We start from the raw sequence: 21,490 nt of genomic DNA on the forward strand, positions 1-21,490 counted from the left end.
CAACTGGTCCAGATCATCTTAGCAATCGTGTCTTAAAATGTTTAGCTGAACAATTGTCCATTCCAATTTCCAATTTCCAGATATATGGACATGTTCATCCGTTGTTCCAATTTATAAGAAAAATAATGTTCATAATTATATTAATTATCGACCGGTTTCACTTACTAGTTGTCTTTCAAAAGTATTTGAGAAGTGTGTTTTTGAATATGTGTCAAATTTTTTTCTAGATAATGGAACTATTACTTCATTACAGTCAGGTTTCACGACTGGTGATTCTACATCATACCAGCTCACTCACTTGTATGACTATATAGCTAAGGCCATGGATAGTGGCAAGGAAGTACGCGCTGTATTCTGCGATATAAGTAAAGCGTTTGATAGGGTTTGGCACAAGGGTCTTTTGCATAAGTTATGGGCTAGTGGAATTCGCAGATCTCTTTTATTATGGTTTGAAAGTTATCTAAATAATAGAAAACAGTTTACAGTAATAAATGGGTATAAGTCAAATGTTAAATCAATTGAAGCTGGTGTCCCTCAGGGATCAGTACTAGGACCTTTACTCTTTTTGGTTTATATCAATGATATTGTTGAAGATATACAGAGTAATAGTAAATTATTTGCCAATGATACATCCTTATATGTGATAATTGATGACCCTATGGTATCTTCCAATATGTTAAACGATGATTTAGAAATAATAGCTAAATGGGCTCAGACATGGAAAGTAAACTTTAATCCCAATAAAACTGAATCACTTTTTCTAGAAAGAAAACAGTAACATCAATGCCAGATCTTATAATGAATGATATACCGATAAAGTCTGTTGACACTCATAAACATCTGGGGCTGACTTTACAAAGTGATGGCCACTGGAATATACATATAAATGATATTATTTCTAAAGTCAGTCCTATGATCAATTGTTAAAGAAGTCTGAAATACCGCCTGCAGAGGAAAACCCTCCAAAACCTGTATAGTTCATTTGTTTTACCACTTTTTGACTATTGTGATTATATTTGGAACAACTGTACACAAACTCAAGAGTTATTGTTCGAAAAACTTCACTTAGATGCTTTAAGAACCATATGTGGATCAGTTAGAGGAGTTTGTCATTCCAAAATCTACAATGAAACTGGTTTTTCATCATTAAGGGAACGTCGTAAAAATCACCAAATGTATGTATTTCATAAAATGTTCCATAATAAAACTCCAAAGTATTTATCAGATCTGATTCCAATAAACATATCCTCTGTATCCACATATGGATCTAGATCTAGTAATATGCTTCAAGTACCATTATGTCGTACGGAAACATATAAAAAATCTTTTTTACCATCCTCTGTGATGGAGTGGAATAAGTTAGATAATGATATAAGAAACATAGACAGGCAGGCAGACACACAGGTGTCAATAAAACAAGACATTGAGTTTTGTCTGTGACAACGACATATCTATATCACAGTTAGAAATTCTGTCAACGCTAAATAATGACATTGCTTTTAAGTATCGAACTGAGAAAGTGACTCGGTAAGAAGAGCGTGTGGTGAAATAGACAAATGAAATACTGTCATAACATATAAAAAGCTCGCGCCTGTGAGATATCAACAAAACATTATGAAAATAGCTCACACCAAAGCCTTCACCGAGTATTCACCAGACAGCCCGCTTCCAAGTTGCGCGAACCTATTTCATTGCGCACATGCTATGAGCGCGGCCCAGCTGTTGAAACCCGTCTGTAATGATGAATGTATATAAAATGTTTCCCATCGCATTGTATTCGGAGAGGTATGTTTATAGGCTTATAGCCTGTTTACCAATCCGTTCATTTAATAATGAATAAATATTGTTTAAATCACATGTAAAGAAAACTGCTCCGTTAAAGTGAAGCCCTTTTTTCTCTCCATTCACAACACAGCCTCAATCAAAAGTGTTTAGTATCTGTTCAGCCCGACTTGGCCCCGGCTCTCAAATCCAACTGAAACCTCACACACGTATCCTGATTTGTGTTTAAATCCATAGATTAGTATTACATCTACCTAAATATCAATGTATGATGTTACAAAATGCCACATGTAAAGATAACTGGTTCGTTAAAGTGAAGCCCTTTTCTCTCTCCATTCACAACATAGCCTCAATCAAAAGTGTTTAGTCGCTGTTCTGCCCGACTTGGCCCGTGTTGTCAAAAACACCTAAAACCTCACACATGTATCTTGAAATGTGTTTATATCCATAGATTAGTGTTATATCTACCTACATATCACTTCATAGAGTCTCAAAGCGTAGTATTTGAAGCAAACACATTGCTCAAAGTGAAGCCCTATTTTCTATACATTCTCAACAAAGACACAGTATCACAAGCGTTCGGTCCGCCTTGGCCCGGGCTCTCAAAAACAACTTAAACCCCACACATGTATCCTGATTTGTGTTTAAATCCATAGATTAGTATTACATCTACCTAAAAATCAATGTGTGATGTTACAAAATGCCACATATAAAGATAACTGGTTCGTTAAAGTGAAGCCCTTTTCTCTCTCCATTCACAACATAGCCTCAATCAAAAGTGTTTAGTCACTGTTCTGCCCGACTTGGCCCGTGCTGTAAAAAACAACCTAAACCTCACACATGTATCTTGAAATGTGTTTATATCCATAGATTTGTATTATATCTACCTAACAATGTCTTTATAGAGTCTCAAAGCGTTGTATTTGAAGCAAACACCTTGCTTAAAGTGAAGCCCTATTTTCTATACATTCTCAACAAAGACACAGTATCACAAGCTTTCGGTCCGGCTTGGCCCGGGATCTCAAACGCACCTTATACCTCACAGATGTATCTTGAAATGTGTTTAAGTCCATAGATTGGTATTATATCTACCTAAATACCTCTTTATTGAGGCTCAAAGCTTTGTACATGTATTTGAATCTAATACGTTGCTTCAAGTGAAGCCCAGTGTTCAATCTGGCTCTGTGGGGGCTAATGAAATTAATACACCTGTTAATTACACCTGTATCCACCTTGCTTAATTGCCCCTTGTCTAATTGCAATCAGGTAGGTGTTGTGATTCAATTAACATACTCCATTGTTGCCCTGAATTACCGTTCAGGGGCCTTCAGTGTTATTGATTACTCCACCGTTTGTTCATAACGTTTATCACAGATGGGCATGTAATCACTGACTAACTTAGAGATTCTAAAAATGAGACATTTATTTGTTTGTTTGTTTGTTTATTTATGCTTCCACTCGTGTTATGGGATGTTCTCCGTACATGTTCCAGAGTATAAACATTAATGAATACTAAAACAAAAAGTACCGATACAGATGGCAGGCTGAAGCTATTCGTGATATGATTACACATATAATTAACTTAGTAAATATCAGAATATATTATACCCAATTATATGACATGAAATGCTTGAAAGAGGTGGGTTTTTTTCAGTGGTTCAGAATACAGGATGTTCACCGTACAGTTTCCACAGTATAAACATCAATTTATACTAGTACAGATATAGATAGCCGGCTGAAGCTATTCATGACATGCACCACACAAAATGACTGTATTACCCAAATTTACTAACATCAGGAAATACTTGTTTCATGCGGCGGCCATATGAACAACGTTTTAAATCTACGTATCATCTGGTTGTCAGATTTACACACGTTTAAAGGGGTGTTAAAATAAACGAACAGTCAACTCTGCATTTACATGTATTTCACAGGTGTATAAATCTGGCCATTGTTTTCATGTGTTTTCTAGCATGTGTAACATATGTAAATGCTGCGTATCACTAACCTGATAATATAGTTGCACGTTAAAAGAGGTGGGAATAATAGAAGACGCTATCCAATTAGAGACTCGCTCTGCTATTCGGTGCATATCTGTAGCCTGAGATTTGTTTACTTCCGGGCATATGTCCTGACTTTGTTCGAGAATGGACGGCAAAATTATTGAAAGCTTTAAATGAGAATAAAATCACCGGGTTAGTGATACGCAAGGTACTTTACAGAGGTCAACTGAGAATAAATTGTGCAGTTTATTCAACGGTCATAGCGATGGAAGCGTTTGTCAGACCGAAACCCAGCCGAGCCGAGCCGGGCCGCCATTTTGTTTCGATTTACTGACACACCTTTCTTATATCTTATATATATAGGTCATACTTATAAACATATCAGAGTCAAGCGCCTATGTTCTCTGCCAAAACACGTGTAACTTCCTTTCGTTTTATATACATGTATTTCAATTAAATCGGCTGCGGCCATGATTATGCTTCAATAGCTAATTGCGCACTCAGTACATTATCATATGCTATGATTGCATAAAGGATAGATCTACCTTCGATAATAACATATACGTGAATGTTTATAAACAATAACACGTGTTTGTGTTATTTATAGTTCCTTCTCACTGCGCAACTCCATTCATAAAGCCGGATGTTTGCATTTTGGACTGTGGACCAGTGTCATGTGCGTTGACGAGTGAGTAACCATTTGCTTTGTGTTCTAAACAAGAGTTCCTTTACATTACACTTGTAGCTATCCAGTTACAACTTTAGTATGTTCATGGTGGTAGGACCACCTCAGTCTTAGCATTCGGTTTGAACAGTCCACGAGTCGTACTCATAACAAACTTTTCTCATATTTTAGATATTGGAAGTTTACATTTGGCCTCGGATTACGAGGATTTCAGTGTCGATACCAAATCTCGCAACATAAGTGGTTGAAACTATGGGTGCAATATTTCTCGGCTAAAACGCGTGTTTCTTCTTTTAATTATTTTCCCAATGTTTCACTTAAACCGACTAGGGTCGGACACTATGCTTCAACAGCTATTGGACTACCAGTACCTGCGCTATGAGTACACAAAGGGTACTTCTACCTCCGATAATATTAAGAATATGCCTCCGTTCTCCTTAATAACATATGCATCAATGTTTATAAACAATAACACGTATTGTGCCATTTATAGTGCTTTCTCACTGCACTCTTCCTTTCATAAAGCCGGATGTTTTGGCTTTCGGGACTGTAGACGATTGTTATGTGCATTGTCGCATGAATAATCATTAGGGTCATGATCCCCGCGATGCAGGGTCATGTCTTGACTGTATAGGACCACATCGCGGCTCTCGGCTAGAATAATCATTTACTTTGTGTTATAAACATGACATTGTATCAAATTGCTATGTGCTTATAACATATTAGCATGCATATTTAGCCGGATAGGACCACCTCAGCTTTAGCTTTTGTTATGAACAGTACACGAGACGCGCTCATAAAAAAATCGATTTACAATTTTTTCATAGGAAACTTCGTCCTACATATTGTGTTCCTTCTTTTCCTCATATATTGGATATGGACTTTTACTCTTGGCCGCTGATAACGTTCACCAATCACTGGTTTGGGGGAGGATAGGAGATAACGTCATCTACTTCTTTGTTTTTACATTCCTTTTTTTGTGTTTGTTTTGTTTATATTCTGTAAAGCAAAACTGTTCCCATTTGTTACGCTTGTTACACACCATATTTACCACACTGACTTCTCATGTTTTATATGCCACACTCTCAAACCTATTGCAGCCAATTTCAAACTACCATGCCATTGATCAGTATATATTTATATCTTGGAGCCTTATTGTTCCATAACAAAATCGCCAAATGAAATGACCATGACTACGAAAATCAAAATGATTTCATCAAACTGCAGAGGTTTAGCTGATAAAAACAGGAGAAAAGAAGTTTTGAACATATCATTAAAAAAACACTCAATTATCTGTCTACAAGACATTCATATTTCCCCAGAAAACGTTAATACTATGAAAAATGAGTGGGGTTTGCAATGTATAATTGCTCCCTATAAATCTAACGCAAGAGGCGTCGCAGTACTTTTTAATAATGATATTGACTACACCATCCATAGAATAATTATCGATGAAAATGGAAATTATATCATTGCAGACCTAACTGTAGAAGATAAAAGAATAACACTTACCAATCTCTATGGACCAAATAACGATAACCCAAATTTCTATAAAGACATATTTGAAAAAAATGAAAAGATTGTCATTGTGGGCGATTGGAACTTAGTCCTAGACCCATCAATAGACTTAGAGAATTACAAACACATAAATAACCCCAAATCAAGAGAAGAGGTATTGAACTCTCTGGAATAATACAATCTTTTTGATATTTGGAGAGAATTAAATAAAAGTGAAAAGAAATCAAAGGCAACAAGCTAGATTAGATTTTTTCATTATTTCACAAGACATTTATGACCTAACCTTGGATTCTAATATTTTACCAGGTTATAAATCTGACCATTCTACAATTTCCCTATTTTTTTCAAACTATTAATCAAGAAAGAGGGAGGGGTTATTGGAAGTTTAATAATTCCTTGCTCCTAAACCCAGATTTAGTTAGAATCTTAGTTAGAAACTTAGTTAGAAATGTAATTAAAGAAACCATTGATGAATATACAATATCAGAACCAGTCAATTATGATAATCCAAAGGCATTACAGCTTAAGATTGATGATAGCTTATTTCTAGAAACCCTGCTAATGAAAATATGAGGTAAGAGTATATCTTTTTCTACATATCTTAAAAAAGTAAAAAGAATAGAACTGATGAACTAGAATCTACCATAAATACTCTTGAGCAAGATATTAGAAGATATTTTCAAAACATCAGTGATAATTTGCTAGGTGAACTTTCAAAGCACAAAACTGAACTTGAACAAATAAAAGAAGAAGAAATGAGAGGAATATCAATGAGAAATAGGCTGCTCTGGTATGAGGAAGGTGAAAAACCAACAAAATACTTTTGTCACTTGGAAAACAGAAACTGTGTTAATAATTCTATTAATAAACTTCAGTCGAGCAGCACTGAGGAGTTAACAGATAGCGATTCTATACTGAATGAAGTAAAATCCTTCTTTAAAAAACTCTATTCTGCTGATAAACAAGATGAAAAATACTTTACCGCCCTAGATCACATTGTAACCCCAACCCTCGATGAGGAATTAAGAAACCAATTGGACAAAGAGATCGATATGAATGAAATTTCCTATGCAGTTAAGAATATGAAAAATAACAAAAGCCCAGGAATTAAGGGATTCCCAATTGATTTTTAAAAATTCTTTTGGAAGGAACTCAAAATTTGGATATTTAGATTTGTCAAAAAAATTTCAGAAAAAACCAAATGTCTATAACTTTGAAAAGAGGGGTAATAACTTGCATACCTAAAGCGAACAGAGATAAAACTCTTTTGAAAAATTGGAGACCTATTACTTTATTGAATGCACTCTATAAAATTGTTCGTCGCCTTCCTATGGTCCACAATTTGGACAAATTTAAAATTTTAAACGCTAAAGCACGACGTACTTTCAAGCAAAATAAACGACACTCTTGGCGAAACTATATCTCAAAAATCAATTCGCGCACACCGATATCAAAGGTGTGGAACATGATCCAGAAAATAAAAGGTAAGGGCTCTAAATCTAGCATTAAGCCTCTCAAAAATGGAGATGAATTATTAACTGATAAATCTGACATAGCAAATAAACTTGGAGAAACTTTGGCCAAACATTCTTCCTCATCTAACTATGTACCTGAATTCCAGAAATATCAAAGACAGCAGGAAAAGAAATCAATTAATTTCAATTCAGACAATGGGGAAGACTACAATGAAACCTTTTCGATACATGAGCTTCATACTGCTCTTGACCATTCTCACGATACTGCTTCAGGAGCTGATGGTATACATTATCAACTCCTGAAACACTTACCTGAATCATGTTTAGCGACGCTCTTATCTATTTTTGATGACATCTGGACAATTTCCTTCATCGTGGCGTGATGCTATAATTGTGCCCATCCCTAAACCTGGACGTGATCATACTGATCCTTCCAATTATAGGCCAATTTCACTAACTAGCTGTGTTTGCAAGACCATGGAACGCATGATAAATAATCGACTTGTTTGGTACTTGGAAACCAATAACCTAATAACTAATATACAATGCGGTTTCCGTAAAAAACGTAGTACCATCGATCATTTAGTGCGCTTAGAATCTTTTGTGAAAAATGCCATAATTAATACACAGCATGCAGTGTCGATCTTTTTCGATTTAGAAAAAGCATACGACACAACATGGAAACATGGGATTTTAAAAGATTTACATGATTTTGGATTACGAGGCCGTTTGCCTCACTTTATATCCAACTTTTTAAATGACAGGCAATTTCAAGTCCGAGTGGGTTCAACCCTGTCTGACCATTACAATCAGGATCAGGGACTCCCGCAAGGCAGTATTTTGTCTGTAACATTGTTTAGTATCAAGATTAACAGTTTATCAAAGGTTTTAAATGATTCAACTGATGGATCACTTTTTGTGGATGATTTTAATATTTCTTGTCGCGGTAAGAATATGCATACTATTGAACGGCAAATGCAGCTGTGTTTAAATAAAATACATAAATGGTGTCTTGAAAACGGCTTTAAATTTTCTAAATCCAAAACTAATTGTATACATTTTTGTAGAAAATATAAACCGCATAAAGACCCGGAACTGTTCCCCAATGGCACTCCCATCAAAGTTGTAAAGGAGGCCAAGTTCTTGGGTTTAATTTTCGACTCGCATCTAACTTTTCTTCCCCATATCAAGTCCCTAAAAACTAAATGCTTGAAGGCACTTGACTTGTTGAAAGTCGTTTCCAGTTCTAAGTGGGGAGGGGATCAAGCTACCCTCCTACAATTATATCGATCATTGGTCCGTTCCAAAGTTGATTATGGCTCCATCGTTTATGGTGGAGCCTGCACCAGTAATCTAAAACTTTTAGATTCTGTCCACCACCAAGGTCTAAGACTATGTCTTGGTTCCTTTAGAACTTCACCTGTTGACAGCCTCTACGTCGAGGCTGATGAGCCATCTCTTACACAACGCCGTATAAAATTAACTTTACAGTATATTACAAAACTTTATTCCAATGAGTCAAACCCTGCATATAACTGTGTCTCTAATCCACTATATGAAGATATGTATAACAAGAAGCCTTCTCTTGTTCCGCCTCTTGGTATAAGAGTGAAACCTTTCCTTTCTGCTGCTGGCATTGAGCTAGAACATATAGCTCCTTCCCGTTTTCTTTCTTCTCCGCCTTGGCAATTGGTTAGGCCACAAGTTGACCTAACATTAACTACATTTAAAAAAAGAGAAACAAATGAATTACAGTATAAACAGGAATTTAGTCAATTAAGAAATAAATATAATACATACAAATCCTTATTTACAGATGGGTCCAAGGATAGTGGCGCAGTGGCATGTGCCACTGTCATTGGATCCCGAACAATATCTTCTAGAATACCGGATAACAGCTCTATATTTACCGCAGGAGCAAACGCCATCTTAACAGCTCTTAAATATATCAATAAACACCGTAAATATAAACAATATATCATCTTTTCAGATTCTCTTTCGTGTCTTCAGGCTATTAAAAATCTTTCTTGCGAACATCCACTTTTATTAGAAATTATTGAATTGTACAATGAACTTGCTACTGGCCAATGCGACATCGTCTTTTGTTGGTTACCCAGCCACGTTGGCATTTCTGGGAATACAATGGCCGATCTTGCTGCCAAGGCAGCACTCAACAAATCTGTGACACCACTTCTAATTCCATACTCTGATTACAAAGCCAGCATTAGAACATACATCCGCGATCTAATGCAAAAGAAGTGGAACACCCAAGTAGGTATTAATAAATTACATGCAATAAAACCCTACATTGGTTACACCTACTTGGGTTGTCAGTCCAGATTTGAAGAGGTCATTATGCAACGATGTCGCATTGGCCATACCAGATATACTCATGAATATTTATTGAAAGGCGAAGATCCTCCGTTTTGTATCCCTTGTGATGAAAGAATCACAGTCAAGCATGTCCTGCTTGACTGCATTGAATATTCCATCACATGGGATAAGTATTTTAATGTCAAAACATTGAAGGATCTTTTTTATAATGTTAATAATCATTTAATAGTTGAATTTTTAAAAGAATTAGATTTGTTGACTGATCTGTAAATAGCTAATTATTGGTAGTTTATATTAGTTACTGAGATTGTTAGTGGCTGTACCCTCAAAGGGGGTTGACGTAGCGTAAGTCCCAAAACTTTCAAAGTCAATTTAAACTTGCCAGGATTGTTAGACGTAGCATTCTTGTCTTTTTAATTGTAGCTAACATTTCTTACAATTGCCAGCAGCTGAAGGGATGGTGTAAATCCAACTAGGGTCCATGCAGGTAGCCAAGGTACTGTAAGTCCCCATGGTCCCTAGTTTGGTGATCACCTTCTGGTGTTGGCGATCTATAGCTTGTTTTTAAATTGTATTGTCCATATAGTGCTATCAGTTTTAACTCTCCATACTAGTTTTAGTTGTAATTGTGATATTCTAGTTGTTTTACTGTCCTTCGTCGAAAGGTTTTATTATTTCTCTATATATTCTATTTAATGTCAAGTGTTCTCGTCACGATATGGCTGAAATATTGCCGATGTGACGTTAAATAATAACTCACTCACTCACTGTAAAATTGTTAGCACTTGTATCACTAACCGTTTAAAGAAAACCTTAGATTCCCTAGTACATGCTAACCAGACAGGCTTTATCCCAGGTAGAACGCTTAGTGAAAACACAAGATTACTATATGATATAATGTTTGAAACTAATAAAACAAATATGAGAAAGCTTTCGATACAGTGTCCAAAGAGTTCTTGAATATTGTTGTAGCTAAATTTGGTTTCGGGCCTGAAATCACTTGTTGGATAAATATACTCACATATGAAACAACATCATGTGCCATCCAGCATGGTAAGCTCTCTGATTTTTTCGTAAATGAACGCGGATGCAGGCAAGGGGACCCTCTATCACCGTATCTCTTTATATTTGTCGCTGAAATACTTGGTTGTATGATTAGAAGTAATGAGAACATAAAAGGTATTGTTATTGACAATAATGAGTATAAAATTAAACCAATATGCAGATGATACGGAACTATTTCTTGATGGAAATGAACAAAGCTAAAGGCTGCTATTAATGAAATTAATACATTTTATAAAATGTCAGGACTTAAAATAAACATTGATAAGACAAAAGCAATATGTATTGGCTCAAAGAGTAATAGTATGGATATACTATGTAAAGACATTAAGATAGAATGGCAAAAAGGTGTGTTTGAAGTCTTGGGAATTAAATTCCACATAGATCTTAACAGCTTGTGGGTAATCAATACAAGAAAAAGACTAGATGAGATAAATAGATTGCTTTCACAATGGAGGAAAAGACACTTGACACTGATTGGTAAAATAATTGTAATAAAAACTTTGGTTTTATCCAAACTTGTTCATATATTCAATACTCTGCCTAATCCCCCTAAAGACTTCATTACTTCATTGGAGAATATTTTTTTTTTCAAATTCATATGGAATGACAAACCTGATAAAATCAAAAGGAATAATTTAAAAAGAGTATACAAAAATGGTGGTTTAAGGATGGTTGACACTGTAACTTTTTGTGAAGCTTTAAAACTAGCTAACCTGAGATTATATTGTAGAAAAACAACAGTTGAAAATCCCTGTAATATTCCTTTTGATACCATTTTAAAATCTGGTGCAAATGTTGATCAAGTAACCCTTACTGGAAGGATGTTTTGAAAGCTTGGAATAAATATTGTAAAAAAAGTCATGTGAACGCAGGTAATATTTATGAAATCCTAGCCCAACCACTATGGTTTAACCATACTTACAAAAACCCAACACACTACAAGAAAAACTGGGCAAGTAAAGGCATTCTTACAATTAAGGACCTGTGTAACGAAACTGGTTTTTTATCCTTTGACAAGTTGAAGGAAATATATAGTATTAAAGGCACATACCTGGACTATTTGCATGTTTTGAATATACTTCCTGAATCTTGGAAATATACAATTAGACACTCTAGAAACATCCCAGTTTTGGATTTACTCATAACTGAGTGTCATTTGACTTTATTGAAATCTTGCAAAGGCTCTAGAATTTTTTATGACGCCTTGATTTCCGCTGAAGATTTACCTAAAATGTGTCTTAAATGGCAAGAATCTTTCGCTAATGTTACTTTTGATTGGAATCAGATTTTTACGACATATAGAAATGGTTTGAAAGATGTCAAACTACTTGATTTCCAGTACAAGTTTTTACATGGTATTATCTATACTAAAAATGAACTATTTAAAATGAAACTTGTTGACAATTCTGTTTGCTGTTTTTGTAATGAACTGAATGAGAATATTTGTCATGTATATTGGGAATGTAGAGAAACACAAACATTCTGGAATGAACTTGAAGTAAATATGATAAATAATCATATTGAGAATACGACTAAAATAACAAAATATCTTGTTTGGTTTGGAACTTTAAACACAGACAGATAATTAAACCATATTATCCTAACTGCCAAAACATATATCCAGTTATGTGGGAATAATCAACACACTCCAAAACTTCAAAAGTTCCTGTTTGTTTTGAAAGAAATTTTCAATGTGGAAAAGTTCATTGCAATTAAAAATAATAGCCTCCAAAGTCATGACACAAAATGGAGATCTATATTCCCAACCTAACAATGAAAATAATCTCAGTTCGCTATTTTAATGTGAAAATGTGCATATTTGTGTATTTTTGAACTCTATCTAACAAACTCAAGAATGTGAATTGGTGCTCTAATGATGTACCCTTGGGAACTGACTGACTGACTGAGTTTGTTTTTTACGCCGCTTTTAGCAATATTCCAGCAACATCACGGCGGGGGACACCAGAAATGGGCTTCACACATTGTGCCCATGTGGGGATTCGAACCCGGTCTTTGGTCTGACGAGCGAACGCTTTAATCATTAGGCTAAACCCCTTGGGAACAATAAAAACATTCTTAAAAAGTAAACAAACACGTCTCCTACTAAAAACAAGTAGGTCTGTCGTGAGTATAAGCAAATATGGCGTCGCCCATAGAAGTTAAGGATTTGGCCAAACGGACAATTGTAGGTGAATTCGTAGACCAGACTGGTTCGTAGACGTGGAAATCCGGTGGATTCGTAGACGGATTGAGTGGTGGATTCGTAGACGTTATTTAAAATGGGAAAAGTTCAACCTCAATGATGATGAAAATCGACGAAAAGTGTTTGCATTTTGTTAAATAAATAAAATATATCAGGTAAGTATGATTGGAGGTGAAAATATGCTTAAAATAATAAGATATGCGTCACAGTGGTCCACGTCCGACAAATGTGTGTAAAATTTAAAGATATGTATTAGGTAAGTATCGTCATTCAACATTCAACTACGCAGACCAGCAGAGAAGTAGCAGAAAACACTTCTTAAGAAAACACATCTCCTACACAGAGTATTTCGCAACAATCACAACAACTCAGTGAAACCTGTTAATCCACATTCACAACAACTCAGTGAAACCTCTTTATTATATATCATGCGACGTTTCGGTATGGATTCTTATACCGTTGTCAAGCAAGAGTGAAGTACTACAGCTCAGAACAGACTTATATACATGAACAGGGATTAAGTTCAACCACTACCCGTCGAAACTAGTCGATAAAATTATCAGCACCACACTCCACCCAACAAGAAAACCGGCCTCCAACAAACCTGAACGAGCACCTATTCGTATCTCCCTCCCCTTCATAGGGAAAACCTCTCACCACATCAGCCGTCTCCTCAAGCGAGAAGCAGGCATCGAAACCTACTTTACCAGCTCTACACCACTAAAAACCCTACTGAAAGCGAATGGCAGGAACACCTCTAAACGACAACATCAACCCAAAGGTGTTGTCTATAAAATCAACTGTGCCTGTGGCGAGGCCTATGTAGGCGAAACCTCCCGGCCCATAAATATTAGAATCAAAGAACACTTATCATCTACCACTAAATCTGATAGAAAATCGGCAATATCAGACCACATCATTAACTGCCCCAATCACAACATTATTTGGGACAATGTGGACATATTATCCAAAAACCACCAGGACTTCACCAAAAGGAAACTTGCAGAAGCAGTTCAAATCCGGAGACACAAGCCCTCAATCAACAGAGACCAGGGATATCTCATCCCTTCTGCATACAATGATCTCATAAAAACAACAGATTAGAGTACCTCAGCCATCATTGTTAATTAATCTCATCAGCATGTATATTTTGTTTTTTACATCCACCACCATTGGCTTCCTATTGTCACTACATTATTGCCACAGTGCCTTGTTGTTATTGTTAATCCCCCTCATTCAGTCCTACATGTTGTTATTACTTAATCCCTGTTCATGTATATAAGTCTGTTCTGTGCTGTAGTACTTCACTCTTGCTTGACAACGGTATAAGAATCCATACCGAAACGTCGCATGATATATAATAAAGAAGTTGTTATCCATAAACTTTCTTACTTTCTTATTAGTCACCAACTTCTAAATGCCAATCAAACAGATCAACTCAGTGAAACCTGTTAATCCTCCCACAACAATGAAAACAGTCGGGAAATTATAATGAGTAGACTAATTTTGTCCTTATCATCAGCTTTATCATCGTCACCGAACCGATCATTTTCGTTGTACACATTCTAAGTACAAATCAAACTTAATATATACTATTATTCAATTATTAATACACGTCTATTAAATCACCGTCTACGAACCAGTCAGGGTTACGAATCCACCGCGTCTACGAAACGGTTCAGTCTACGAAATCACCGTATCCCGTTTGGAAGAGTTGTGAATATTATGAGGCCATTCAATACCTTCAGCGTGTATGTTGTCAGGACTGCACAGACAGTTTATATAACACACAAAACCAAAAGATGAGCGGCGCTATTGTATCTCGATCACTGCCAGTACCACGACCGTGCTTTCTCATGTAGGGGTTAAAAACACTGCTCCGAGTCAGAACACAATAGGCTTGAAATCTTCATTCTAGCTTGTAGACAGTGTGTTTCCAGGCCCAGTTTACGGTGAAGTCTTCAACATAAACATCGAATCTCGACAAGTGGGAATTTCAAGCCGAGATGAACAGGCGTCACTGGCGGATCTACAGTGACTCGTCCTCCGATGCTGAACATTAACCACAACTATTTGAGACATACAGTTCCCTGTTATTCACATCGGCTTCTGCTGTCGTGTGTACTACTCCAAATGCTTCCTTTTATCTGCTTGTTTGTGAACAGTTCTTAACATGACGACTGGCCCGACAGTGATGGCCGACTGACGTTCAGGCGAGATTTAGGACACGTAGTTAAGTTCAAAATGTTTACACTTTACAAGTGTTTTGATGAATTACATTATTGCATTTGAAACCAAATCCTCAATTGAAAAGAATTAAATTTTGATTCTGACTTGATTCTGTCTTAATTTGTTTATTTTCTTGACTAGTTAAAGGAAGTACATTGCCTCTATGCTGCATACATTTTCCTGGAGTGAAGCGGTTAATATTCCGATCACCAATATGATGTATTAATCCGCGTTTCCTATTATAGGAAAGCAAAATATTGCTTTACTTCATTTTTTAGAACGTGGGTCATAAATAGGATGCAAAACTTGTTCCCCTTTCATATCAAGTTTATGTCCTTGTGAAATAATTTTGCATAAACTTGATATGTAAGATGAAGCTCGTTTGATATCCTATAAATAGTATATTCGGAAAGATATTTGCAACTATAATTAACCGCAGCTTAAAAACATGGGCAGAAAATGATAAGATATGCGAACTCGGAAGAATAAGCAGGCTTTAGGCCCGGATACGCAAAAAAAGGAAGAAAAAAAGGGACAACTTGTTCACACTTACTGCTTGTATGCAGAAAATTTGAAGTAAACTTAGAGGTTGATTCTGTGTTGCCTTTGTAGACTTTAAAAAAACAAATACTTAATTTGATAGAAATACACTTATGTATGTCCTCCAAAATGTGGTCTACCTGTTAAAATGTTGAATATGATTCGGTCTATGTATTCGTCTGTAACAACATGCGTAACGCTGGTTTTGCTGAGTGTTTTGATTGTCCCATGCGGCCCAAACAGGACTGTTTATTAAGCCCAATTCTATTTACTCTTTTTTTATGAGTTCGCTGCCGATATTTTTGATACTTGTCGAAGGGGAGTACAGTTATACCCTGATTTACAAGAACTGTTTCTACTGATGTTTGCTGATGATGTTATTTTCATGTCTGATCGAGTAAGTAGGATACACGAGCAACTGAATATTCTAGATTACTACTATTCAACGTGGTAGTGAAATGTCAACCTTTCAAAAACAAAAATAATTAGAAATCCTAAACCATGTGAAATTGTAGAAGTTTTTTCAGAATATAAATGCTTTGGGCTACTGATGAATTTAACAAAGGAAGTATCCCATTTGGCGTTAAGAAAAGGACATTAATGAATGTTTTAAACTTAGTTTGGACACATGGAAAAGTCCCACTCCAAACATTTTTCAAAAATGTATTAAACCCATCCTTCTTTACTGATGCGAAATATGGGGTCATCAAAGACTAGAGGTGGTAGAAAGCGTCCAGTTTCTCGTATGTAAGCACTATCTTGGTACAGGCATTAACACTCCTAATGTGACAGTTCGGTGAGGTGCATCAAACATTGGCTTAAACTACTTCTCATGCCACATAATCGACTTCCACGTAAGGGTTACGAGATGTTAGTTAATCTTGATTCAGGGAGACATAATTGGGCAAGTAATGTTAGACATCTTATTTACTAATATTTAGTTCAGGTCTTGGTTATGCTTGGGTCTATCAAGACGTTGGATGTATAGCTAGCTGTTTTCTCAGCATTTTTCAAACCAGATTAAAAGATATGTACAACCAAGAATGGACAAATATATTAGCATCTAGCACTAGATATGAATGTTATGCAAGTTTTAAGATTAGCCTTGAAGCAGAAAAATATGTAATAGTTTCGACCTTGTCTACATTTGCAACCGACTTTGCTGGTGCTCGAGATGGATGTACACGGTTAAATATTGATACCGGACGACATAATATAATTGCAAAGTCTGAAAGGGTATGTACATATTGTAATTAAAACAACATCGAGGATCTGTACCATTTCACCCTCATATGTCCATTCTTAAAGAACATTTGAAAGAAATACATGCCAAATAAATATTTAAATCGCCCTTCAGGACAACAATTTGTTCGCCTTATGGCAACCGGAAACTATCAAGATTTCAAATCTGTAATGTTATATTTCAGATATGCCTTCAAGCGTAGAAATGAAATGTGAATCTTTTGTTTAATTGATCATATACTTTACCATGTAGACTTCATGTACACTATGGCCTTTCATACAAGAAACAATTGAATTTGAATGAAAAAACCTATCTAAAGGTTTGAAAGTGATTCAAATTCACACCACAATAATCTTTTAGTAGGAGTACATTTGATGTATAAATTATCTACGCTACATTACTACTTTGAGTAAAAAATAATTCGAAACATATTTTGTACACTTTCAATGACCATTATCTAAAATTGTCAATAACTGAAGGGATGGTGTAAATCCAGCTAGGTTCTATGCAGGTAGCAAATGTGCTGTAAGTCCCCATGGTCCCTTGTATGGTGATCTACCTTCAGTTGTTGGCGATCTGATAGTTTTTATATGGTATCATCTTGTATACTTAAAATGTTTAGTTTAAATTACTAGTTTTAAATTTTCATCTGTGATAAACTAGTTGTTTTACTTCGCTGACAGGTCTTATAATTTACCTATTATTATTGTAAATATATAACTTGGTATAGTCACAATATGGCTGAAATACTGCCGATGTGACTTAAAATTCTAACTCACTCACTCATTCAATGACTGTGGTGAACATGTTTAGCATGGAACAACTATCATATATCGTTATAAACTGAAAATAAAACGAGATGGGTATTTGATGATGATATGATGGTATCATTGCTATGTCTAGAGGTTACGTCTGCATTGTTTCAGCGACTGTGTTCAGCCTCGTATTATTTAATATTCATGTTTTGCTTTCAAGTGCAAACTTTCATTTACCTAAAAGTCTACCTCATGATTATCACTCAAGATTGTAACTGCTTTCATATTTCAAAATATAAAAGTTGGTAGATTTTATGTCCCTTTTTGTTACAGTTACCCCGTTTTCAGTTACCATCACATCTATATATGGATGCCTCTTGGAGTCCAGCAGGTCGGCCACGCATCCCTACATTTAAGTAATGGCGAATATATCAGTTGGTGGCCTCAAGAGGTCGGATCTGGGCTAAAGAAACAACGAAGATTCAACCGCAGCTTGAAAGACGACAATGTAGCAGAGAAAATGCCTCCTGACTATGAATATAGGATTTCGTCTACAAAATTAGACCTGGATGAAATGATGAAGAGGTGGGAGAAACAAAAGGACACATCACGGTATTCCTTACTTCGTCAGAACTGTTGCAGGGTAGTGTACAATGTCCTCCGAGCAGGCGGAGCCCCAGAGAGTCTTACAATTGTTTGGAGACCAGAAACTTTACGGAGATATTTGGTCATTTACCAGGGAGGTGGGTCAAGCTTAAAGACTCTGCTTAACATGCCAGGTTGGGATTCCCCTTTTAAAGGTAACTACCATAAACTGATAGCAAACCTTGGTTTCATGTCTATCAGAACATTGATACTGCTAACTACCCTTCTTCTGATTGGTTGAATTACCAATGTACAAGGTAGGCCTCGCTACGTTCCCCTGGCGATACTGATTCAGAATCGCCCCCCTTCCCATTCACTGATAGAGGATAGGTCAATAGATCCCCCCTTTCAAACCTTGGTTTCATATCAGTAAGAAAACCACCAATTGATCATATGGTTCTAACTTACCTTCTGATTTGTTGAATTGTCACTTGCATTGTCACGCTATGTTAACCTCACGTGAAGTGAACACAACAATCCGTAAGCCCAATTTGGCTGAAAATTAAATGGTAAACACCCATTACATAAACTCCTGGCCGCCACCGTGGTGTAGTGGTTAGAGCGTCCGCCCGTAGAGCGGAAGGTCGCAGGTTCGATCCCCAACCGCATCATACCAAAAGACGTTAAAATAGGGTACTTGTTGGTCCCTGCCTGGCACTCGGCATTAATGGGTACAACAAGAACTGGTCGGCTCGGAGTCAGTATAATGTGTCTGAGTGGGGTATTCATGCTTCACTGCGGCATGGTATCTCAGTGGGCTAGCACTTTAAAACCAGCTTCAGTCTGGGCTAGTACAAACAGCCGCACATACACATACACACGCATGCACGTCGTCATATGAGCGAAATATTCTCAAGCACGACGTTAATCCCAATTTCACCTCACCTCACCCCACCTCACCTCACCTCACATAAACTCCTGATATCGCGTGTCTGTTGCAAGGTAGGCATCGCTATGTTCCCGTGGAGATAGTGACAGAGGATAGGTTGATAGAACTAGATGTAAGCTAACTATACTTGTCTTATCAAACTATTTTGTTATATGTAGTTATGTGTTATGTAATACAACGTCTTTCGGTTGAGCCAATGATTTATCGGCCTTCGTGTCGGGAATATCACTTGTCCAAGGTCGATAAATCATTGGATGAACTAAAAGTAAAGACAATAATTGTATTATGGTAACATGACACCATCAGCAATTGGTCTGCACATGGGACAACTACATGTATATATACTGATGAAGGGATTCATGTAAATGTTGGCAAGATGAACAGTGACGAACTTTATGTTTTACAGCTAACCATCAGTTTCTAAAAATACCAATCAAACAGATCGTTGTCAAGTTCTGTCCAAACATTCATAGCAGATCCTGATGTTCACCAATGTGTCTCATGAATGTAATAAGCATATTGTGTAAATATTTCAGAGAAAATAAAGATGTACACATGGGAAGCTATGGATGGAAATGAAAGACACTTTGCACTATCTCTGGATGAGTCAGTGTACGTAAGTTGGTGGCCCCGTACCTCTCGTGCAGCAGAGCATGCAGGAGAAAGCTTAATGGAAGATCGAGAAACGATTGGACGAGTGGAGGATAAGACATATATCTTTCCTGACAACGGGATGGAGTACCACCTGATGAGGAGACGCTGGAAGCAAATGTGGCAACATGAAACATCTAACATGTGGGAAACTACCTCGGACTGGGTGGTGTGTAAGATTCTGAGTGCAGGCGGCCTGTCTTTTTATGATTTAGGGAAATTAATCACGGAAAACGGAATGTTTGAAACCAGCGGAAGAAAGTTATCATCCAATTGTAAGGCCTCTGAAAAGGGATGCCGCCGACTGGATGTATCGACTTTGTTTGCATTGTAAATATAAATGATTGAATAATTGAGAAGAGAATGATGACAGAGAAAATATTTACTGAAATCTGGCAGAAACAATGTTTGCGTTCAGATACCTACGGCATACCCATATGCTCTACGATACTGTGTCAGCCTTGGCATTTGAGTGATGCTGATTATCAGATCATTCTCATGCATTGAGATGCATTTAAATATCCAAATAAGTAAGATCCTTCAAGCTTATTGGACAGTGGATCGAGTTCTGCAGTTTGCTGGAGCCACATAGATTTGAATAATTGTCACTGTGTACAAACCAGATACTTTCCGAAGGTATCGGTTGGTTTACTGCGACTGTGGATACGTAGCCGAACAGGGATGATGTACGAAGCAATGGCCAGTGAATGAATTAGTTTTAGGGCGCTTTGTCAAGATCACACAGTAATTTGGTTTGACTGTATATATTATGTTATAGTGTGGTTGGACTGTATGTCGTGGTTGGGTGTTTGTATGGTGAAGGAATCAGTGAAAAACATGCAAGGTGGGCCGAGCGCAGAAGGGAAAGCATGGGAAATGTGACTATACTACCCTAGACTCACTTAAAGCACTCACTATATGTTATGTATATATGTATTGTTACATCGAAAGTGAATTTCTCTACTAACTGGGGGGAACCAACTGCAAAATTTATGTATAGGAGAAAACACTTCTCCTTGGTTTTGGTAGACAATGTAAAGCCGGAGGGGGAAGGAGTTCCCGACCCAAATGGTTTTACATTGTCTACCAAAACCGAGAAGTGTTATCTCTTACATATGACTCATCTGAGAAATTAGTTTAAAGCATTGCGTTATAAAGAATCATGAAAATAGTATAGCGCGAAAGTGGGGAAAGAACCGTGTAAATGCACGAGATTTTCGTGATCGTGTCACACAAAATTAAGCAATACATTTTTTTAGTCTCATTACATTTTCATTTATTGAAATTGCAAATCATGGAATGATGCAATAGAAAGGCGAAACGTATGTACACACGATTAACAAAATGAAATGAAATGGTATTGAGCAATAATAGACTTACAAATCATCAAAAGCACGTACCCGCGAAACAGTCGAGCAAAATGTGCTGCATTGATGGAGCAACATGTTAACATTAAAGTTCAAGTCAGTTGTG

At 36.6% G+C, this 21,490-nt stretch overlaps 1 protein-coding gene across 1 annotated transcript in view; it reads left to right on the forward strand.

The window, feature by feature from the left end:
* LOC124280131 overlaps window positions 1–20,583 on the forward strand; it is a 42,626-nt gene extending 22,043 nt beyond the window's left edge. The window contains exons 2-3 of the mRNA XM_046716021.1: window positions 18,166–18,632; window positions 19,903–20,583. Coding sequence (XP_046571977.1) covers window positions 18,166–18,632; window positions 19,903–20,351 — 916 coding nt within the window. The 3' untranslated portion in view covers window positions 20,352–20,583. The remainder of the gene's footprint in view (window positions 1–18,165; window positions 18,633–19,902) is intronic.
* The last annotated feature ends 907 nt before the right edge of the window (window positions 20,584–21,490 follow it).

The sequence above is a fragment of the Haliotis rubra genome, unplaced genomic scaffold, assembly GCF_003918875.1.
Source record: "Haliotis rubra isolate DU_JTF1 unplaced genomic scaffold, ASM391887v1 Scf260, whole genome shotgun sequence".
In the NCBI taxonomy this organism is placed as follows: Eukaryota; Metazoa; Mollusca; class Gastropoda; order Lepetellida; family Haliotidae; genus Haliotis; species Haliotis rubra.